This window comes from Nyctereutes procyonoides, unplaced genomic scaffold (genome assembly GCF_905146905.1).
Source record: "Nyctereutes procyonoides isolate TBG_1078 unplaced genomic scaffold, NYPRO_anot_genome, whole genome shotgun sequence".
In the NCBI taxonomy this organism is placed as follows: domain Eukaryota; kingdom Metazoa; phylum Chordata; class Mammalia; order Carnivora; family Canidae; genus Nyctereutes; species Nyctereutes procyonoides.
In genome coordinates, this window is record NW_026575025.1 from 5,877,309 (window position 1) to 5,901,510 (window position 24,202).

At 48.0% G+C, this 24,202-nt stretch overlaps 1 protein-coding gene across 1 annotated transcript in view; it reads left to right on the top strand.

Moving 5' to 3' along the window:
* Positions 1 to 24,202, top strand: part of KCNQ1 (potassium voltage-gated channel subfamily Q member 1) — a 322,601-nt gene that overhangs the window by 96,342 nt on the left and 202,057 nt on the right. Inside the window, exons 9-10 of the mRNA XM_055314312.1 lie at positions 418 to 540; positions 1,386 to 1,530. Coding sequence (XP_055170287.1) covers positions 418 to 540; positions 1,386 to 1,530 — 268 coding nt within the window. The remainder of the gene's footprint in view (positions 1 to 417; positions 541 to 1,385; positions 1,531 to 24,202) is intronic.

Here is a 24,202-nt window from a genome sequence, read left to right on the forward strand (position 1 = left end):
CATCCAGAGGCTCCCCATGGCTACGGATGGTGTCCGGCGCTGGGAGCCCACATTTGGGCCTCTGGGAGGGGCCTTGTTTCCTGGGCCCTCTTGCCTGGTGCCCACAGCCTGGGGCGCCCTTGGTTTCTGTGGCCATCCCTACACTCGCCGTGCAAGCCCCAAGGAGAGGCAGCCACGGGTGTCTGTGCATCTGTGGGAGGGACAGGTTGGGGAGATGCTGGCAGGTGCATCGGTGCTCACAGGCGAGGGCCTCTGTGATGTCTGAGCTGTGAGTACAAGCCAGCGCGTGAGGCTGCCTGGTACAGGATCAGCCATAGGAGGTGGGGTGTGGGATGGGGTGTGGGCAGGATCGGGGAGCTGCAGCCCCCACGGGAGGCCCAGCGGGTAACTGACCGCCTCTCCCTTGTGCTGGTTCAGACGGCGTGGAGGTGCTACGCGGCCGAGAACCCCGACTCCTCCACCTGGAAGATCTATGTCCGGAAGCCTGCCCGGAGCCATGCCCTGCTCTCTCCCAGCCCGAAGCCCAAGAAATCTGTCATGGTAACGGCCCCCACCTGTACCTGCAGGTGGATGGGATCCCCGTTAGTGGGTGGGGAGGCTTCGGGGGCCACGGCTCCTGGGCAGGGTTTGACCTAGGGTTTCATCTGAGCCCACATTGGGGCATCACCACTACAGGCCCTGCGGGGGGGGGTGCATCTGTGCCAGGCCTTGCAGCCCCAGTGTCCCCATGGCTCGGGGCCCCTAGGAGCAGCCCCAGGAGTAGGATGAGCTGGGCTCTGGCCAGTGGTGGGAGAGAAGGCTCTGAATAGAGCCCTGGTGTCAGGCTTCCTCTGCTGGGCACAGTGGGTGTCTGTCAGGTCAGAGGTGGCATCCCGGCTCAGGGAAGAGGGTCTTGAGGTTGGTGTGCAGGGGATTCGGACAGGCTTCGGGTGGCATGCTGAATGAGGGTGGTGCCCACTCCCGTTTGGGGGTGCCCAGCTCTCCCAGGTGCCAGCTGCCCCCAAAGCCCCTGCACCCTCTGTTCCCTCCCAGACCCCTCCACCTCTTCCCAGTCACCTCCTCAGAGGGGTCTTCACCAGCCCCTGCTGTCCCCCCACCCCACATACCGTCGCTCTGCGGCCCTTGTCAGCACGTGCCCTGGTGCACCTTGGACGTTTACCTGTCCGCCCGCCCCTCAGCCCGAGCTCCCGGGCAGCGCCTGTGCCGAGCCCCCCACGGGGCCCCCGGCAGCATCACCACGCCACGGCCCTCCCTGTCTGCCTGCGACCGTGCCGGCACTTGGCCCCTGAGGTCTGGTTTCCTGGCAGGTGCCCAGCGGGGACCGCCAGGGGGTTCTGGGGCTGGCGGACGCCTGGGAACTGCCAACTTATTGTTCATCATCTTAGGTAAAGAGAAAGAAGTTCAAACAAGACAAGGACAATGGGGTGAGCCCCGGAGAGAAAATGCTCACGGTCCCCCACATCACATGCGAACCCGTCTCGGAGGAGCGGAGGCCAGACCACTTCTCCGTGGACAACTGCGACAGCTCTGGTGAGACACCCTCGCCCTGGGTGGTATTGCAGGGACGGGGACGGGCGCTCGGCTCCCCTGACCTAGCGTCTGCCCGGTGACGTCCTGCCCTCCCCACACCCCCAGCTCAAAGGCAGGTCCTTCTGAGGAGGTGGGACCCCACCCTGGAGGGACCCTCTGTCCTGCTCTGTCCCACACTCTGTGCTGCCGGGTGCCTGGCCCGCCTAGGTCACGCCATGTGGCTGGCAGCCTGTGGCTGGCAGAAAGGAGGTGGCCCATACATGTGACCCCCCCCATTCCTGGTGGCACAGGGACGGGGCATCAGAGCCAGCACTGTGCACCCACACTTGGCCCATTCCTTGGCACCGTGTGCCTTTGCTCTTCTGTCATCCTCTGCCCGGCACCCACCAGAACATGCCAGCTCTTCGGCAGTTGGAAGGGTAGTGTCACCATCTCGACTGTAGCAGAGGGACAGGCTCATATTGTTCCTGACCCTTTGTGCCTATGGGTGCCCACCCTGCCAAGTGCTCCGTTCTCAGGCGGCTGACCCCTGATGTGCCCCCCACATTGATCGCAGCCCCCCTGGCAGAAAGCATTCCGGGCAGGGGCTGCAGCCGCTCCCTGCTTCTCAGGGCCGTCTGTGGACCGGGCCGGGGCACCCACCCCATCGGGCATGGGGCCATCCTGGCCCCGTCACGCGCTGTTGGGATTCCGCTCTGGCTCGAATCTGGCCACTTCGCTGGTGAGTCCCCAGGACGCGCTCCCCGCCCGCCCCCCGGAGTGGGCACAAGGGACAATTGTGCCAACAAATGCCCACCCCCCCCAACTCCGGATTCAGGGGCAGGACCATTGTCGCCATGCAGATGGGGGCTCTCTGTAAATGCTAATGGGCAGGTCGGCCGTGGGTAGAAGCATCTCTGGCTGTTTGCTGAATGCGGAGCGCTCCATTCAGACTGTTTGCTGTTATTAAGTACCCGGGGATGCCTGCGGAATGTTAACGAGGCACGAGAGCAGGAAAGTCAGGCGCCCTTTGTGGAATGCTTTTGCACGGAGGAGTTTTGCTTTCCCGCTGACGGGATAAGTCAGCCCAGCCTGGAGCCGCGGCCGTTTCTCGTGCCTGAGCCGTTGGCCTGGCCCCCGGGGGCCCCGAGTGGCCCCCAGCCTGTGGGTGGCAGCAGGGACTCTCAAGAGCCCTGGTGGGGGAGGGAGCAGTGCCAGGAGGGTCTGCCGCTCGGCCCCCATGCGGCAGGGCGCCAGCAGCTGTGCTGAGTTCCGCCCCCAGGCAGGACCCAGGCCTTGCACCTGAGCCTCACCCGCGGGTGGCATCTGGGTGCACCAGGGGGCATGTGAGGCGGGTGCCATCTCCATCCCAGCACTGGCCTGTAGCTGTCTCCCCAGCTCCGTGGTTTCTCTCCATGTCCCAAGCTCACCGTGTCTCTGGGCTTCTGTTCTGTGACACCCAGGGTCTGGGAAAGAGCTGCCCACCCACATTCACGGCCTGCAGAGCCTCGTCTGTGCCCCTGTGATTCCCAGGCGGGTTTCCTGTTTTCATGGAAAGGGCCCGCAGGAGGACCCTTTGTGGTGGCAGGCAGTGTGGACAGCGGGAGCCCTGCCCACCAGGCTCCCATCCCTATGCAGGTTCCAGGCCCCCAGCTGCTCACATTGTCCTGGTCACTGGGGTCTGCTCTCAGGACCCCCCTGCATGCAGGGCCGGGTGGAGGCCCATGGGGTTGGGGTGGCAGGGGCTCCTTGGCATCCAGGGAGGAAGATGGGCACCAGCAAGGGAGTGGAGCATGTGGGCGTCTGGGGTATTAGCGCCAGGCTCAGCCTGGGTGGTCCCGAAGGCTTCTTGGAGGAGGAGGTGCCAGTGCCGAGTAGGGCTGGCTGGGGGGGTTAGCAGCAGGATGGAGATGGGGGGCAACCATGCCTCTGTGCGGCTCCACGTGGTCTCCAGCCTAGGCACGCCACGTGTTCTCCTCGTGTGAGGTGGGTGCAAGCCTGCCCTCCTCGTGGAGAGAGAGGCCCACGTGGGCGCCTGGTGTGCTGGTGCCGATGTGCCAGGAGCCTGCAGGTGTCAACCAGCCTGGGCCCTGGAAGTCCACAGAGCAGGAGGAGCCGCAGTCAGCTTTGTGTTCTCTGAGCCTCAGCCAGGATGGTGAGGACGGGAGGCAGGCAGGACGAGCTGGTGGGACATGGTCCCTGTGGGGCGGGGGGTCAGAGGAGCCAAAGCCGGCAGGAGGGGCCTGCGGACCCTGGGCAGCCTGGGTGCGACCCTCCAGGGCAGGGCAGTGTGAGATGCTGGGGGCGCCGGGTACAGAAAGGCCTTCACTTCCACAACACACTCGTCGTCCTGGGAGCTGTGCTGGGGATGCGCTGCCACGGAGCCCGGGGCTGCGTGCGGTATGTTCACAGAAGAGCCTGGTGCTCATGAGTCTAATTTGTGGGGTGCAGTCTGCAGGGGGCACTGTGCCCCTGGCCACACCTGCCAGGCCTCACCCCCCCTCCCTCCCCTCGGTTGGCAGCCATGCACATAGTGAGGGTCCTGCAGGGCTCCACCAGCTGCTGTCTTGGGGCTGGAACCCCAGATCCCACCTAGCACCCCGGATCCCACCCCACACCCTGTCTCCCACCCAGTGCCCCAAATCCCACCCCATGGCCCAGATCCCACCCCACACCCTGTCTCCCACCCAGTGCCCCAAATCCCACCCCATGCCCCAGATCCCACCCCGCACCCTGTCTCCCACCCAGTGCCCCGGATCCCACCCTGCGCCCCTTCCCCATGTTAGCTGCTGTTGGCCTCTGTTTAGGTTTTGTCTTTTTAAACAATCCTCTGAGTTAGTCACTTGTATGTGGTTGAGATGTGCTTACACTTACCAACAGGTTTGCTAGGTTTCCACTTCAGAGCTTGAGTTTAACGTCCTTCTTCCTGAAGGGCCTTGAGTGGTTAGTGGTTCCTCCAGTGATGATCTATCGACAATCACCTCAGTTTTTATTTGTCTGAAATCTTTGTATTTTGCCTTTGCTGTTGGGTGGTGGTCTGGTTGGGGAACAGTCGGGTTGAGATACATATTCCCTGTGAACACTGGCAGGTGTGCTGCAGTGGCCAGCATACACATTCTGTCCGGCTCTCTGGCCACCCCGAGTGAGTGACCTGTCCCCTGGGGATCTCAGGTGCATCTCCTTGACTCTAGTGCTGGGTCGCATCACCACAGTGAAGCAGGGAGGCGTTAGCTCTGTCTGTCCCACCATTGGTTGTGATTCCTGAACCTAAGGGTTCATGTCTTTTATCTGGTTTGGAAATTAGTACAAATGTGTCACAATGTACCACCTGCCCTCACGGCTCTGATCTGCCCTGGGAATGTCCCTTTGGCCGTTTCATTCTGACCTCCGTGGCTGGCTCTGGGACTTTCCTGCTTGGTCTTTCCACATGGCCTTCCTTGTGGTTTGTTTCCTGTTACCTCACTGCTCCGGCATCTGATCCCCAGCCAGGTTAGTCTACCTGCTGACATTTTAATTTCAAGGATTTCACATTTTTTCATTTCTGTACATCCTCATGTGAGGGCTCGATTCACTTGATCTTCACAGCGTGTATCCTCTGCATAGCGTACAATTCTGAATTTCTGGATCACCTGAACGTGCTTATGTCATCATCACGTCACAGTGTTGTCACCTGTGCTATGACATCATCATCCCTGTCATGATATCATCACCCGTACCATGATGCCGTCATCTGTGCCATGACACCATCATCCATGTCATGACGCCATCCTCCATATCACAACACCATCACCCGTGCTGTGATGCCATCACCCGCAGTTTATGGAGAGACTACCTCTGTTCGCTGTGGCTTCCCCAGCTCTTTCTCATGATGGCTTGTTTCCCTATGGTTGGTGGAGGTCTTTATCTGTGGGGCTCCCATGTGCCCTGTTGAGGGGACGTTGCTCTGCAGAAGTTGTTCCTTGGACAGGGTGACCCCGTGAAGCTGTCCAGAACGTTTGTGGTGTGGGGTTTTCTAGATAACCACGTGGTATAAATACAAGCCCTGAGAACAAGCCCGTCCACATGTAGCAAGAGGACACGTTTTGCTTTTACTCCAAGGACACAGGCCAATACAAACCGATTTTCTTTCTTCTCTGCATCTGCCATGCCTAGGTTGGCAGTTGGTTTCCATCTTGCCTAGTTTCTGTGATTTGCATCTACCCTCCTACCATCTGTTTGACTTCCTGGCAGCCCAGTTTGTAGGTAGAGTCTTGGTCCCCACTTCTTGCCTCGTGCTGGTTCCAGGCCCGGCTTCTTTGTCCAGTCCACACCGTGAGTGGATGCCCGGGACTGCCCATGTGGGTCTGCGTTGTGGCAGCAGCTCCACTTTTGGGCCTTGGGGCCAGCCACCCTCATGGAGCCCACAGAAGACATTTGGTCATTTCAGCGAGTTTGTTTGGGAGTTTGTAGAGAGAGGCCTGTGATGGCATCAGGGCCACTTATTACTGGAAACAGAAGTCCTCATCTTTGTGACAATGTTCCTGTCAAGGGGAGCCATGAGCTCCTGCTGGCAGAGGACAAGGTGGTGATGCTCCAGGTCAGAACTTCCCTGGGAGGGTCCCTCAAATCAGGAGGATTTCAGAGGTGGCCCCTTGAGATTCTGAGTCAGGGGCTTGCAGGAGGGCCCAGGAGCGTGTCTGCAGTGAGCCCCCGGGTTACTCTGGGGAATGTTCTGGGGACCCTGAGGATGAAGCCCAGCACTGACCACAAGGAGTCAGAGCAAAGCTTCGGTGACTTCCAGGTCTGTCTCACCTGAGCCGAGGGAAAAGCTCCTTGTTCAGGATGAGAACAGGGTCCCAGGCCCCCTTGTGGCACCTGCACCAGGGTTCAGGTCAGCCATTTATTACAACAGCAGATAGAAAAGGCTAAGGAGCTTCCTCCGTGTCATAAAGGCAATCAACATGTAGACTTTGGCTCGTGAGCTTAGTGAAGAAAGATGGGCTGCTTTTCCCCTGGGATCAGGAACACGGCAAGGATCCCTGCTCCTGTTACTTCTAGTCCCCACGGAACTGGAGATTCTAGCTGGTGGAACAGTCAAGGAAAAGACACTCCAGACATCCAGATAGGAAAGGAAGAGGTAAAGCTCTCTCTGTTTGCAGGTGGCGTGGTTTTCTGTGCGGAACACCTGGTGCGTGTGTAAGACAATCACCAGAACCAAGGTGTGGACAGAGCCAGGGCCACATGCAAATATCAACTCTATCTCCTCGTTCTAGCAGCAAATAATCTGAAGTCAAAATTTTAAAAATACCAGTTCCTGGGACACCTAAGAGGCTCAGTTGGTGAAGAGTCTGCCTTCAGCTCAGGTCATGATCTCTGGGTTCTGGGATCGAGCCCCAAGGCAGGCTCCCTGCTCAGCAGGGATCTGCTTCTCTGCCTCCGCCTGCTCTTGCTCTCTCAATCTCTCTCTCTCTCTCAAATAAATAAATGAAGTCTTTTTTTAGAAAAATACCACTTACTGTAACATTAAAATCATGAAATACTCCGAGGACAATCTGGCAAAGGATGCAAGCACTGCACACTGAAAGCCATAAAACGTTGCTGAGAGGCACCACAGAATCTCTAGGTCAGCAGAGAGGTGCGCTGTGCTCACAATCACCAGCCTCAACGTTCATCTCTAAATTCAATTAATAACAGTCAGAATCCCACCAGGCATTTTGTGGAAATTAATGAGCTGGTTCTGAAATTGCATGGAAATAACCCTGAAGTTCCAAAACAACATTTAAAAATGAACAAAGTTGGAGGACTAGCCCCAGCATAGAGATAAGTAAATAGATGATAAACAGCATAGAGTGTAGATAAACCTACACACACATGGACAGGTGACTTTTGACCAAGGTGCAAAGGCGGTATTGGGACAACGGGACCATCCACCTGCCAGAAAATGAACCTGGAGCTATGTCTTGCATCATATATAAAAATCAGTTCAAAATTTATCACGAAAATAAAGGTGAAGTCTAAAAGTTACAGAAAAGGGGCACCTGGGTGGCTCAGTCAGTGAAGAAGCTGCTTTCGGCTTAGGTCATGATCTCAGGGTCTTGGGATCGAGCCCCATGTCTGCTCTCTGCTCAGCGAGGAGCCTGCTTCTCCCTCTCCCTCCCCCTGCTTGTGCGCGCTCTCGCTCGCTCTCTCTTTCTCTCTCTCTCAAATAAATAAAATCTTAAAAGTTACAGAAGAAAATGCAGAAGAAAAATCTCTGTGACTTTGAGGTCTAGGCTTCTTGAACATGACACTGGCAACATGAACGACCATAAAAACCAGCCATTTGAACTTTTCAAAATTAAATCTCTTTGAAAGACAATATTAAGAGGATGAAAAGACAAAGCACAGACAAGGAGAAAATATTTTCAAACCATCCATCTGATAAAGAATTTGTGTCCAGAATATAAGAGGGATGCTTATGGCTAAGCAATAAGAAGACAAAAACAGGCAATGATGGAACAATCATCAGAGAAAAGAAATGGAAAAGCACAGAATATATTCAATATTGCTAGTTATTAGAGAAATGCCTGTTAAAACCTCAAATGAGATATTACTATACAATTATTATATTCATTTTACCAAGTGCTGTGACCCTACAGGGGAAGAGGCTAACACCCATGCAGTTACCACCCAGGATGCAGTGCTGGGGCCCTTGTGCTCTGCTGGTGGAGCTGCAAATGGTGCCACTCTGGAAATCAGACTGGGAGTTTCTTAAAACGTTGTATGTGCACCTGCCATATTATGCAGCCATTCTAATTCCTGAATACGTGTCCAGACACACATACTGACACTCATCCGTGGAATATGTTCATAGCTATTTCGCAAAAACTGGAAACATGGAAAATGCCCATCAACATCTGACAAAATGTTATCTGAATCACGGTATACCCACACAGTGATGCTCAGAAATAGCAGAGCATGAACCATGAGCGCACACAACAGCCTGGACAAATAGCAGAATAATTATGATGAGTGAGAGAAGCCAGACCAAAAAAGGAAAAAAATAAAAAATAAAAAGAGAAGAAATAAAGAAAGAAAGAGAGAAAGGTGGGGGGGGGAGTACATAGTGCTTTATTCTATTTATATGAAACTCTAAGAATTGCAGACTGTTCTAGAATGACAGCAGGACGAGGCAGCTGTCTTGGGATGCAAGGGAACAGGGATCAGATTGGGAGGAGTGCAGAAGGGCTCAAGGGGACCCAGGGTGGTAGGTACGCTCACGATCCTGATTGTGCCGACGGTTTCATGTGTCAGAAGTTACCGGAATTGTACCCTGTAAACACGGGCAGTTTGTTACATGTCCATTAGGCCTCGATGAAAAGAAACATAAAATATTTAGCATAGCAAAAAAAAAAAAAAAAAGAACTTTTAAAATGATAATCTGGGGAAAACAGCAGCCGCTCATATCATACACATAGGGCTAACTGCATCAGGATATTGGGAAACACTCTAAGTCCCAAAGACGAGAGGATAAAAGACATGAAAACAACTCTAGAAAAATGAGATACTGAGATTCCTACAGAGGCACAGATGCTGATAACGTCAGTTATGATCACAGAAATGTAAATCAATGCCCTGGGAGCTTGGCTCCTCTGCGGAGAGTCACCCGTGGGCCAGTGTGCTTGGAAACCCTCGGCCCAGCCACGGGTGTGGGAAGGGTACGGGTGTGGGAAGGGTACGCTGGTGCAAGCGCCTGGCCCAGAGATGCAGAGACGCTTCAGGGGATTTGCATGAAAATTCAAGATGCACGTGCCCTTCAGCCCTCCCAGCAATGTAATGCACTCACGTTGCACATTTGCAAAATGACCCACGATCAGGGCACTGATGTTTGCAGTCGTTAAAGAGCAAAAGATGGGCAAACCGCTGGCATCCCTGCGTGGGGCTCTGCTTCGAGGAAGTGTGGTGTGTGCCCCAGACAGCCACTGACGCGCCAGACTGTCCCCTCGGGGCCCAGGCGGCCGAGCGATCCTGGACGTGACCACAGCTCAGGCCCTGAGGACGAGGAACGCGGGCCCCCGCCCCCGCCCGTGTGTGCGGATGGAGGCCAGTCCCGGGACAGCCTGAAAAGAGCGCTGGGATCACCTTCTCGGAGGCTCAACAGCGGGCAAAGTTGTAAAACCATCTGGGCTGGTGCATGTGTTAAAGGAGATCTTTAATCTCTTTTTTAGTCTGTTTTATGCTAATTTGTTCTAAATCAATGTGCTGCCTCTTCGGGGTAATGTATTCATTGCTATTTAATCCTCGAGGGTTGCAATTATGTTGCTACTTGGTAGCAACAAAGTTACTTCTAGTGATTTTATGTTCTTCCGTCTTGGTCAGCTCTTTGTTTCTTGCTGGAGCTTTAATGGTTTTGCTTCCCGCCCTCCTCTCCCACCGCCACCCCCCACCCCCACCCCGGACCCCAGTCTCATGAGAGATTTATCCATTTTATTTTATTTCATTATATATTTACTTTCTTACCCGAAAATTACCTTTTGGCTATCTACGTTCTCTGTTTCCCCGGCTTAGGCTTTTATGTCTATTAATTCCCTCTCCTGGATTAATTCGCTTTTTAAAAAACGTAATTAAGAGTAACACTTGGCTGATTTAAAGTCTTTCTTCTACATGGCGTTTTAGAAGTTAGATGTTTTCCTCTGATCGCAGCGTTAGCTGCGGTGTAGATCTTGCCATGAAATATGTGCCTTGTCTTTGCTTTCTTGATCGTGTTTATTTTATGTTTTGACTTTCTCTTTAATCTAAAGAGATGTTTTCTCAGAAGATGTTTTTTATCTCTGTTGTTTTTAATTTAACAGGCTTATAGAGAGAAGATACGGCCTGTGAAATAGTTGCTTTTTTCCAGTAAAGATTTTCTCTGAATCCAAATGCAAACATAAAAGCATTGCTTTTGTAAATGTTCCACAGGCCTAAGTTAAGATATATTCTCTATCTGCAAAACACAGACTTTCATTTGTATACACAGATAAAACCTGCGTTGCGATGGATCGTACACACACACAGACACCCACACCCACATGCGCACGTACACATTCTGCATCAACCCAGATCTGCCCTACCTTTCCTGGTTATTATTACTGTTTTAAAATCTAACACCAAATTTTGAAACAGGAACAGTCAATCCTTCTTCCTTGACAATTTTGCCTTTAAAAGTCGAGTGGCACATGATGTCCTGGGCGCTGGGTGTTATATAAGACTGGCGAACCACTGACTTCTACCTCTGAAGCCAGTAATATGTCACATGTTAATTAAGTGAATCTGAATAAAAATATTTAAAAATGCAAATAAATAAAAGTCGAGTGGCAGAAACGTGGAATGGTTCCAAGAGCAGCGCGTAAGCCAGACATCCTGGGGCCCCAGGAAGCTCTGCCATGCTCTCCTGTGTGACCCTGGGCCAGTTCCTGCCTTCTCTGGGCCTCAGTTCCTGTACCTGGGAAATGGGGATCCTAGCAGGGCCGCATCAGAATTGATCAGAACGTGTGAGTGCTCAGCTTGGGCCTGAGTGGAGCCTGGCCGCCTCCTCCGCCAAACAGCCTGCTCTCCATCTGACTCCCCGTGCCACCAATCTTGGGGCTGGTCTTTTTTTCACAGTTTCTTAAAGTTGTGTTGTTTTCTAGTCTTCACACCTCTCACTCTACAGCTGGGCATGGCGCGTGGGCTTTGCAGAGGCCCTGGTCCTCTGCGAAGGGGTCGTTTGCTCGGCCCCCCTCCCCACTGTGGCTGGCGGGAATAGTCTAGGGATTATTCTGGTTTTCCCAGTCTCCTTCTGGAGCAGGGGCTCATCATGATGTGCGAGCTCGGGGGCTCATGGCACACTTGCACTCTTGCCTCTCCCGTTCAGTTCCCCATGGCAGCCCCCCTCCGCAGCTGCTGGAACAGTTCATCCTCAGATTTTTTATCTGTCCTTCATTCCCCACGGTGTGCACTTGCCACTTTTCCACTGCCAGGAATCTACTTTGCTTCGGGTTTGGGCCAGTCTTCCAAACACATCCCTGGAACCCCCCCTACAAGTACTTGCATCTCTGTGTGCTAATCGCCAGGATGCATTCGTTTGCTAGAGGCCGCCGTAACACAATACTACAGGCCTTGTGGCCTAAGCCACAGAAGCTTCTGTCGCCATCCTGGAGGCAGAAAGACTGGGTCAAGGTGTGGACAGGGCTGGCCGGTCCTGGGCTTACAGAGGGCCACCTTCTCACCTGCCCTCACAGGGTCTTCCCTCTGGGCTTGTGCATCACTGGCATATCTCTCTCTCTCTCTCTCTCTCTCTCTCTCTCTCTCTCTCTCTCTCTCCAGATTTCTTCCTTTTATAGAGACACCAGCCCTATGGGAGTAGGAGCCACGCTGACAGCCTCACTGGAACTCCCCCTCCTCGGGGGTCCCTTCTCCAAACGTCACATTCTGAGGTGCTGGGGCAGAGAGCCCCAGCATCTGGGTTTCAGGGACTCAGTTCAGCCCTTAACACAGGGACAGGTGTTTGTCTAACATCAGTGGGCGCTGCCCGGCCTCACCCTCCCACAGATGGGGCTCCCCTTCCTGGCACCCCCGCGGGCTGTCCGTGGTGGGGCAGTGTTCTCTCTCGCCAGCCGCGGGAAGCAGGGTTTCTCCAGCCCTGACATTTGGGGCCAGATCGGGCTGTGTGGAGGGGCCGCCGTGGGCACTGTGGGACGTCCAGCAGTGTCCTGGCCTCTTCTTGGGGACTGCAACCCCGTGTCCCCGTGTTACAATAATAAGCAGAATGTCCCTGAGTGTCCCCGGGGGTGGGCGTGGGGTTGGGGGGGGATGGGACTCACCACTGAAGACCACTCGGCTGAAGGCATAGCTCAGAGCTGTGTGAGGGGTTGTTTGTTTTTAACTGTGTATTTGGAAATAAATTTTGAACTGCAGAAAAATAACAAGAACAAGAATGAGCTCGGAAACATCCACGTGCTCTTTATGAATCTGCCATTCGCTGATCGTTAACATTTTGCCCCTGGTCCTTTCACCGTGTGTACCCCTTTGCGTATGTGCAATCACGTAGCAGTGTTTGCTGAGCCACTGCAGCGTAAGCCGCACACCCGGCAGACCTTTGCCCCTAGACATTCCGCTGTGTGTTTCCTAAAAATAAAGGGACCCCCCATTTAAAGAGACGGCACACTTCTCAACCTCTGCCGCTAAACGTGGCTCCAGTCTCTTCACCTGGTCTACTCTGAGGGTCCCCATGTTGCCAAGTGACGTGGCCATGCCTTTCACAGCGTGCCCCCCACCCCCACCCCCAGTGCAGCATCCAGACTGGGGGCCCGTATTGCCATCTCTTTAGCCTCCTGTAATCTGGAACGTTTCCGGTCTCTGCCTTTAACGACCTTGATGTTTCTGGGGGTTACAGTCCTGCCACTTCTCGGGGAGCTGGGGGTGGGGGGGCACATGCTTCCTCATATTAGATTCAGGTTGTGCCTCTCCAGCTGGAACGTCCGGTCAGTGAGGGGGGCGGGGGGGGGGGTTCTTCATGGGGTGAGCCAGCCCCGGGGCGCATGATGCTCTCCGCCCCTCCTGGGTGGTGTGACTTTAATCACCCGCCCAACAGTCATTCTGCTTTGCTTTGCAACCGATAAGCAACTGGGGCAAACCATCTAAAGCCCCGAACATATCCTGTTCCTTATTAAAAAATGTCTCTCTGATTTGGAGGCTTTCTGGAACCAGTCTTTATCATGGTGGTTGCAAAATAATGCCTGTCCAGCACTAGCACCCCTTCCACAAAAGCATTATAATCTGTCCAGCAAGAGTGGTATTCCAAGAGGAGACATCTCAACATTGCACCATGGGGAGTTTATTTCTCCCCCATTTATTTGTTTCTGTTGACTTACTATCTACTATGTAGTCCATGGGGCCATGGACTTTTTTTTATTATAATTTTTTACTGTCTTTGATTATTTCGATAATCAAATTGTCCCGGATTTAGCCGGTGGAAGCCCTTTCGAGCTGGCTTCTGTGTCCTTATGACATGCTCACATTTTTCTGTTTGTTTGTTTTTTAGCATTTCTTTATGTTCTGGTATAACAAGATTCAGGCTTATTTCATACACACTCTGCTCCAGCGCGAGTCCACCAATTTTCCAAGGAGCTCTGGTTCTTTTTAACGGGGGATGAAATTACTAGAAACCAAAGTCTGGGCACTGGGTGTGCTTGTTGCTACTAGACGTCTTTTCTGCTTGGCCCTTCTGTGCACGGAGCTAAGAGTGCACATGCAAACACATGTGTGTGCAGACATGCACGTACAGAAACAGATGCGGCCCTGGGACAGCTGGAGCCCACACTCGTGTCCCTCGTTCTCCTGTGTCCACACTGTGCGTCCTTTATCTGCAAGCCTCCTTCATCCACAGTGAGATGCCTGCCTCCCGGCCCTATTCGCACACAGACTCACTGCTCACAATGCACTGAAGATGTTTTATTAGTTGCTTTGTCCTTGCTACTGTCAAATCACACCTCCTGGTGTGTTTGTGATTCTCTCCCTCCTCCCACCCGAGACTGAGGCTGTTTAATCCAGTACTGTGGTCTCAGAGTGCTTGGCTTAGTGATTTTTCTTCTCTCTCCTACTCTTTCCGTTCTCTCCCCTTTCAGTGAGGTTCTGGCACTCATTTGAAAATTAGTTCCGTACGCTTCATTTTTTTTTTTTACTTGTTTTTTAAAACACCACTTCGTTGAGGTATAATTTACATGCCATAAAATTCACCCATTTGCAGGGTAATTCCAGGAAATTTATGGACTTATGCCATCATCACCACGATTCAGGTTTGGAACACCCCCCACCCCACTCCCACCCTCCGTGAGACCCTCCACGTCAATGCAGGTCCATCTCTGCCCCAACCCCGGCCCCAGACACCTCTCCTCTGCTTACTGCTGGTGGTCGTGGATGTGCCTGCTCTGGCCAATCATGCAAAATGTGATCTTTGTCTTTCTGACTGCTTTAAGCATGTGCTTGAGGTGCATCCAAGTTATAGCACCTAAAAGTATTTCATTCCTTTTCATTGCTAGAAAGTATTCATGGTGTGGACAACCACATTTTGCTCATCCATTTACCTGGTTAAGGGATCATTTTCCACATTGTTTTGTGTTGTTTCTGCCTTCTGGCGATTATAAGAAATGTGGTTACGAGCTGTGCACACTTTCCTTCCTCTTGGAGAGATAGCCAGCAGCAGACTGGCTCAAATGGCGACTCTCTGTTTCCCCTCCTGAGGAATTGCCAGGATGTTTTCCGAAATGGATGTACCATTTTACATTCCCATCAACAATCTGTGAGTGTTTCTATTTATCCAGGACTTTATTAATATTTCCTTTTGTTTGTTGTCTTTAGCCGTCCGGCTAGGGGTGAAGGACTGTCTCGCTTTGGTTTTGATTCGTACTTCCCAAGTGGCTAATGATGCTCACAATTGTTTCATGTGCTCGTTGGCCAGTTATGTATCATCTTTGGTGAAATGTCTATTTGGATCTTTAGCCCATTTTTAAACATCAACGTTAGTATTTTTAGACATTCGGATGCAACCATAAGAGAGAACACAGATTGATCTCATGCGCCCTTTATTTACATGGTTGCCCTGGTGGTCATGTCATCTGAAATCAAGAGTACAAAATCACAATCAGGACAGTGGCATTGAGACAGCTGAGAAGCAGGACACCCCATCTCAGGGGTCCTTGGTGCGGCCTCTTCATAGCCACATCTACTTCCCTCCCACTCCCAAATCCCCTCAGTCCCTTGAAACCACTCACCTGCTCTCTAGTTCCATAATTTTGTCATTTCAAGAATGCTGTATAGGGGCAGCTGGGTGGCTCAGTGGTTGAGTGTCTGCCTTCAGCTCAGGGTGTGACTGGGTCCTGGGATCTAGTCCTGCATTAGGCTCCTTGCAGGAAGCTTGCTTCTCTCTCTGCCTCTCTCTCTCTGTATCTCTCATGAATAAATAAATTTAAAAAAAGAATGGCATATAAATGGATTGCACAGCATCTGAGCATTTGGAATTGGCTCTTTTGACACAGCATAACTCTCAAGATTCATCCAATCTGTGTATCCATGGCTCGTCCATCTGTATTGGTGAGTGGTATTCCATGGTGTGGACACCAGTTGGTTCAACTGCTCGCCTGCTGAAGGACATCTGGGTCGTTCCCAGTTTGGAGCTACTACAAATTCTGGTAGGCTGAATAACAGCCCCCAAAGCATTGAGGTCCCAATTCCTAGAACCGGTGACTGTCACCTTCTATGGAAGACGAGATTCTGCACATATGTGCTTAAATTAAGGATATTGAGATTGAGGGTGATCCTGGATTATCCCAGTGGGCCCGATGTCACCATATATGTCCTTGCAAGAGGGAGGCAGAGGGGATGTGACGACGGGAGAGGACAGTGACATAGCACTGGAAGCAGGGGGAGAAGACATGGTGTACATGTGAGGAAAGGCCACCAGCTAGGGAACACAGACAGCTTCCAGAAGAGAGAGAAGGCCAGGAAATGATCCTCCCCAGGAGCCTCCCCAGGAATCACACTGGCCCATGGTGGTGTCCAGAATTGCCAAAGAACAGATTTGTGTCATTTTAAGCCACTGGGTTCATGGTAATTTATGACAGCAGCCCCAGAAAATGAATACACAGATCAAGCTGGCATGAATGAACAGCTATGTAGAGGTTTTCGTGTGAACGTGATGTCGTTCCTCTGGGATGAGGACTGGGAACATACCTGCTGAGCTGTATGGCATTCGTGCGCAGACTTGTCTAAGAAACAGCAAAGCTGTTCCCTCCTGCAGTGCGGGAGTGACTCCACGTCACCACGTCCTGGCTGACATCAGGTGTTGACGCTGTTCTTCTTCGTACCTGTTCCATAGGTGTGTAGCAATATGTCATTGATTTGAGCTGGCGTCCTCCTGAAGGCTGCCGGCACCGAACATCTCTCCGCAAGAGCCTCGGCCCCTTGTAGCTCTTACTCACTGAAGTGTTGGAATTGTTTGCCCATTTGTCCACTGTGGGTTGTTTCAAACTTTTGGGTTTTGTGAAGCCTGTCCATACACTAGTACTAGTCCTAAGTCAGACATGTCATCTGTGCGTGTTGTCACCCACTCTGGCGTCGTCCTCATCCTTCTCACTGGGCTCTTTCCAGGGCAAATATTTTAATTTCAGTGAGTCCAGTGTACCCTGTAGATGGATTGTATTTTTGCTGTCAAGTCCAACAGTTCTTTGTCCTACCCTAGATCCTGAGCGTTTTTTCCTGTAGGCTCTTTGGTAACAGCTCTATTAGGATGTAATTTGTGTACCATACAATCCAGCCATTTAAAGCGTACAATTCAGTGGTCTCATTACATTCCCAATTGCACTGTTGTGCAACCACCACAGTTCTGGAACCGTTTCTCATCACCCCCCAAAAAGAAACCCAGCCCCCTCTAAACACCATGTCCCGATCCCATTCCATCCTGTTTAGCCCTAGCCAATCACTCATCTGCCTTCTGCCCTTAAGGATCTGCGTATTCCAGACACTTTACGTACACGACGTCCTACAATACCTGGTTCTTGGTGGCTGGCTTCTTTCACTGAGCTCATGCTTTCAAGATTCACCCACCATGTTGTGTGTGTACTTCTTTTCTTTTTACAGCTGAATAATATTCCATTGTATGGATATACCATGTGTTTTTTATCCCTCCATCACTTAATAGGCATTTGGGTTGCTTCCACCTATTGGCTGTTATGAATAATGCTGCTGTGAACATCCATTCAGGTACACGTTTTTGTGCAGACATTTCATTTCTCCTGGGTAAATACCTGGGAAAGAAACGCCGAGTCAGATGGTAACTCTATATTTAGTGTTTTAAGAAACTTACAGATTGTTTTCTAAAGTGAGGGTGCCATGTTTCATTCTCACAATGTACGAACACTACAATTTCCCTGTACCTCCACCAACACTCGTTATTATCGGTGTTATCGTTATAGCCAGCTTAGCGTGTGTTAAATGGAACTTTGTTGTGGTGTTGATTAGCAATGCCCTATGACTAATGACATCGAGCATCTTTTCATGTTTTATTGACCATTTGTATATCTTTTTTGGAAGAAAGACCTATTCGGATCCTTCATCCTTTTCTAAAAATTAGAATATTTGTCTTTCTGTTTTTGAGTTGTAAGAATTCTTCATGTATTCTAGCCATAATTCCTTATCAGGTATATGATATGCAAATATTTCCTCCCCTCTGGGGGATTTCTTTTTGTTTTCTCTAGAATGTCCCTTGAAGCACAAAGCTTTAGTTTTGGTGAAGTTCAATATATCTTTTTTCTTTTGTTGCTTATGCTTTTGGTGTTATGTCTTAAAAAGTATTGCCAAATCTTAGGTCATGAAGGCCTATCCTTATGTTTTCTTCTAAGAGCTTTGTTATATTTTGGTCTCTGATACAGTTTGAGTTGACTTCTGCTTAAGGTGTAAGGGAGTGGTCCAAATTCATTTTTATTCATATAGTTCCAGCACCATTTCATAAGGTAGTCCTTTCCCCATTAAATTCTTTCAGTACCCAAGACAAAAATCAATTGACCACAGATAAGGCTTTATCTTTCAGACTCCCATCCTTTTCTATTGATCTAAATGTCTGTGTCTTGTCTTATGCCAGTACCACACCATTTTGAGTATTGTTACTCTAGTAAGTTCTGAAATCGGGGAGTATGAATCCCCTGGCTTTATTCTTTTTCAAGATGACTTTGGCAGTTCTAGGTCACTAGAACTTCCGTATGAATTTTAGAATCTGTGTGTCGGTTTGTATAAGGAATTCAGCTGGGATTCTGGTGAGTATTGTGTTCAATCGGTAGATCAGCTTGGGGAAGTACTGTCAACATGACAATGTTGTCTTCCAATCCATGAAAATGGGATGGCTTTCATTTACTTAGATCTTTTCTTTCAATAAGACTTTGTAGTTTTCAGAGTATAAGTTTTGCATTTCTTTTGTTCAATTTATTCCTGAGTATTTTTTCTTTCTTTATTGTGATAAAATATATATAAAACGAAATTTACCATTTTACCCATTTTACAAATCTGTGGCAGTAAGTACATTTGCATTGTTGTGCTTTATCCTTTTTTGATATTATCGTACGTGAAATTTTTGCTTAATCTCATTTTCTGATCGCTTGTCAAAAGTGTGTAGAAATACAGTTGGCTTCTATATACAAGTATATCTTGCAATCTTGCTGAACTTGTTTATCAGTTACAATAGTTTTTAGTGGATTCCTTGAAATTTTTTCCTATATATAAAATCATGTCATCTGTGACTAGAAATAGTTTTACTTCTCTCTTTCCAAAACTGGATGCCTTTCTTTTTCTTGCCTAATTGTCCTGGATAGAACTTCCAAGATAATGTTGAATAGATGTGGTGGGAGCAGGCATCTTTGTCCTGTTGCTGATCTCAGAGGAAAGCGCTGGGTCTTTCACCATGAAGTACCATGTTAGCTGTGGTTTTATAGGACATGCCTTTTATCAGGCTGGGGAAGTTCCTTTCTATTCCCCATACCCTAAATGCTGCTCTAGCCTCATGGAAGGGTATGGAATGTTACCAAATGCTTTTTCTGTGTCCTCTTTTGATAATCATGTCATTTTTGCCTCTTATTTTATTGATATGGTGCATTAGCATTAGTGTAGAACCCCTTCTGTAGAGTGCTGGATTTTATTTGCTGGTATTTTGTTGAACATTTTGCATCTACTTTCCTAAGAGTTATTGTTCTCTAGTTTTCTTTTCTTGCTTTATCTTTTTCTGGTTTGGTAGCAGGGTAATATTGCCCTTGCAGAGTGTATTCGGGTGTGCTCCTCCTCTTCTTCTATTTCTTTCTGGAAGAGTTTGTAAAGAATTTTAATTCTTTATATTTTCAGTAGAATTTATTAGGGAAGCCATCTGGGCCTTGTGGGATTTGGTTTGTGGGTAGTGTTTAGATTACTAATTCAGTCTCTTTATTTGTTATAGGTCTATTCAAATTTTTGACCAATTCCTAGTTAGTTTTAGTAGTTTTTTTACTTTCTAGGAAATTATCCATTTTATCTAAGTTGTATAACATACTGTTATAAAATTGTTTATAGTATTCATTTAAATCCTTTTTATTTTTGTAAAGCCAGCTGTAAGTTTCTCTCTCTCATTTCTAATTGTGGAAATTTGAGTCTTCTCTTTCCCATCAGCCTCACCAAGGGGTTGTCAATTTCATTGATCTTTCAAATAATGAACATTTGGTCTTATTGGCTGTATTATTTTTCTAACCTCAGAGATTTAATTAATTTCTATCCTACTCTTTATTATTTCATTTCTCCTGCTTGCATTAGGATTAGTTTTTTTTTCTTTTTTCTTCCAGTTTTTTACAGTGGAGAGTTAGGTTTTTGATATGAGGTCTCGTCTCTTTTTCATTTTTATTTTTTTTAAAGGTGTTCTTTATTTATGCATGAGAGACACTCATAGAGAGGCAAAGACATAGGCAGAGATCATGGGATCTAGGATCATGACCTGAGGTGAAGGCAGATGTTCAACCGCTGAGCCACCCAGATTCCCCTCTCTTCTCTTTCTCATTGTGAGCACCTACAGCCAGAGACTTCCCTTTCAGCACCACTGTCCCTGCATCCCAGAAATGCTGGCATATTGTGTCTGCATTTTCTTTCTTTTTTTTTTTAATAAATTTATTTTTTGTTGGTGTTCAATCTACCAACATACAGAATAACACCCAGTGCTCATCCCGTCAAGTGTCCCCCTCAGTGCCTGTCACCCATTCACCCCCACCCCCTGCCCTCCTCCCCTTCCACCACCCCTAGTTCGTTTCCCAGGGTTAGGAGTCTTTATGTTCTGTCTCCCTTTCTGATATTTCCCACACATTTCTTCTCTCTTCCCTTATACTCCCTTTCACTATTATTTATATTCCCCAAATGAATGAGAACATACACCGTTTGTCCTTCTCCGATTGACTTACTTCACTCAGCATAATACCCTCCAGTTCCATCTACGTTGAAGCAAATGGTGGGTATTTGTCGTTTCTAATGGCTGAGGAATATTCCATTGTATACATAAACCACATCTTCTTTATCCATTCATCTTTCGATGGACACCGAGGCTCCTTCCACAGTTTGGCTACTGTGGACATTGCTGCTAGAAACATCGGGGTGCAGGTGTCCCGGCGTTTCATTGCATCTAAATCTTTGGGGTAAATCCCTAACAGTGCAATTGCTGGGTCGTAGGGCAGGTCTATTTTTAACTCTTTGAGGAACCTCCACACAGTTTTCCAGAGTGGCTGCACAAGTTCACATTCCCACCAACAGTGCAAGAGGGTTCCCCTTTCTCTGCATCCTCTCCAACATTTGTGGTTTCCTGCCTTGTTAATTTCCCCCATTCTCACTGGTGTGAGGTGGTATCTCATTGTGGTTTTGATGTGTATTTCCCTGATGGCAAGTGATGCAGAGCATTTTCTCATGTGCATGTTGGCCATGTCTATGTCTTCCTCTGTGAGATTTCTTTTCTTTCTTCATGTCTTCATGTCTTTTGCCCATTTCATGATTGGATCGTTTGTTTCTTTGGTGTTGAGTTTAATAAGTTCTTTATAGATCTTGGAAACTAGCCCTTTATCTGATACGTCATTTACAAATATCTTCTCCCATTCGTAAGTTGTCTTTTAGTTTTGTTGACTGTATCCTTTGCTGTGCAAAAGCTTCTTATCTTGATGAAGTCCCAATAGTTCATTTTTGCTTTTGTTTCTTTTGCCTTCGTGGATGTATCTTGCAAGAAATTACTGTGGCCGAGTTCAAAAAGGGTGTTGCCTGTGTTCTCCTCTAGGATTTTGATGGAATCTTGTCTCACATTTAGATCTTTCATCCATTTTGAGTTTATCTTTGTGTATGGTGCAAGAGAGTGGTCTAGTTTCATTCTTCTGCATGTGGATGCCCAATTTTCCCAGCACCATTTATTGAAGAGACTGTCTTTCTTCCAGTGGATCATCTTTCCTCCTTTATCGAATATTAGTTGACCATAAAGTTGAGGGTCCACTTCTGGATCTCTATTCTGTTCCATTGATCTATGTGTCTGTTTTTGTGCCAGTACCACACTGTCTTGATGACCACAGCTTTGTAGTACAACCTGAAATCTGGCATTGTGATGCCCCCAGATATGGTTTTCTTTTTTAAAATTCCCCTGGCTATTCGGGGTTGCGTCTGCATTTTCATTCATCTCAAAGTATTTTCTAATTTTTCTTAGGAATTCTTTGATTATTGGTCATTTAAGAGTAAGTTGTTTAAATTTCACATATTTCTACTTTTGATCCATTGTTGTTCAGAAAACAATCTGTATTAAAATCCTTTAAAAGTATCAAGGTTTGTCTCATGGTGCAGCATACAGTCCCTCTTGGAAAACGTTCTGTGTGCATGTGAAGACTGCATGCCCTTTGGTGATTGCTTACAGTGTTGTGTAGATATCTGTTGGGTCTAGTTGGTTTATAGTATGGTTCACATCTTCTCTTTCTTTATTGATCTTTTGCTGCTTTGTTCTATCCGCTACTGAAAATGGAGTATTGAAGTCTCCAACAATTGTCCCTTTGGTATTTCTGTGGCTACTTGGGTTTTGGCCTAGTGCTCCAAGTAGTGTGTGATTGCTATTGATGTATCTTTTTCCATCCTTTTACCTTCAATCTGTTTGTATCTTTGAATCTACAGTAACTTCCTGTAGGCAGTGTGTCATTGGACTTCATTTTTCAAATCAAGTCTGACTCACCCTGCCTTTTGATTTTTTAATCCATTCATGGTTAATGTCAATATGGTTGGATTTATGTCTGTATTTTCCTATATCTTCCATTCCCCCATTTCTCCTTTACTGCTTTCCTTGCGTTTTGTGAATATTTTCTAACACAGTTTTTAAGGTTCTTTGGTGAGTTTTTGTGCTTGAATCACTTCCTTAGTGGTAGTTCTTACATTCATCATACACATATTTTTTTTATAATTTTATTTATTTATTCATGAGGGACAGAGAGAGTGAGGCAGATCCATAGGGAGAGGGAGAAGCCGGCTCCCTGAGGGGAGCCCCTTGCAGGACTCGATCCCAGAACCCTGGGATCACGACCTGGGCTCAACCACTGAGCCACCCAGGTACCCCTGTCATACACATTTTAATGTCACACTTGTTCTAACCTAAGCCTACTTAGATACAGAAGTGACTCCTGTATTCTTTCATTCTGTTTTACCCTTGTCTGTGGTGTTATTGTTAAATATATTATACCTGCATGTTATAAGCCCAACAATACACTGTAATAATGATGACTTTATGTAACTTTGTCTTTATAGAAGCTGAGAAAAGAAAGTATGTAGTATTTGTTTTATTAACCCACTTACTCAACATTTTGATGCTCTTCCTGTGTTCATGTGGATTCAGATTACCAGCTGGTGGCATTTCCTTAGCTCAGTACAGCTTTGCAGCAACCACCCTGCTTTGAGTTGGTACTGGCAAAAATAGTACATTCTAGACGATACAAGCCCAACAACACAACTAAACACATGTTGTTTTATACAATTACCTTCTCATTCAGTTAAAAGAAATGGGATGAAATATGCATTTATATTGTCATGTATCATTACTTAAGTATCTTTATGGATGCTTTTTGTTTTCTTTTTTTTTAAAGATCTTATTTATTCATTTAAGAGAGAATGTGTGTGAGCAAGCACAAGCAGGAAGAGCAGCAGGGAGAGGGAGAAGCAGATTCCCCAGTAAACAGGGAGCCCAACCTGGGACTCGATCCCAGGACCCTGGGATCATGACCTGAGCTGAAGGCAGATGCTCACCCGATGGAGCCTCCAGGCACCCCTGCTCTTTGTTTTCTATGTATAAATTTGATTTACTATGTGGAGTTACTTCCCACCTGAAAAATGATCAGTAGTTCCTATGAAATGGGTGTGCTAATGAGAAATTCTCTGTTTTGTTTTGTTTTTTAAATCCAGGAATGTCTTTATTCTGTCTTCCTTTTGAAAGATAGCTTTTCTGGATATAAGATTTTTTGTTAACTTTCTTTTTCTTTGAACACATTGAAGGGGCTGCCTCACTGCTTTCTGGGTACCATTGTTTCTGACAAAAATTCACGTGTTAATTTTTGTTGGAGCTCCTCCTTTCCTATTACTGCTTTCAGTGCTTTCTCCTTGTCTTTGGCTCTCAGCACTCTTACTATGATGTCATCTTTAAATAGCAACCATTTTCTTTTTTCTTTTTTTTTTTTTAATTTAAATTTTTTTCTTTGGGTTGCTTCCACCTTTGGCTATTGTGCATGATGCTGCTACAACCATGATGATACAAAATTCTATTTTTAATTTTTTGAGGAACCATTTTATTGTTTCCTACAGAGGCTACACCATTTCCCATCCTTCCCGGCAGCACATAAAGAGTTCCAATTTCCTCACATCCTCAAAAACCCTTGTTATTTTCTGTTCATTAAGAAAATATTCTTCAAGTAGCCATCCTAATGAGTCTGAAGTGGCATCTCATTGTAGTTTTGATTAGCATTTGCTTAATGATTAGTAATTTGATCATCTTTTCATGTGCTCATTGACCATCTGTATAATCTGCTTGGAGAAAAGCCTATTCAAGTCCTTTGCCCATTTCTGAGTTTTTGTTCTGCTTTGATTTTTTTTTTTTTTTGGTTGTTGTTGAGTTGTAGGAGAGCTTTATATATTCTGGATATTACACAGTTTCATTTTT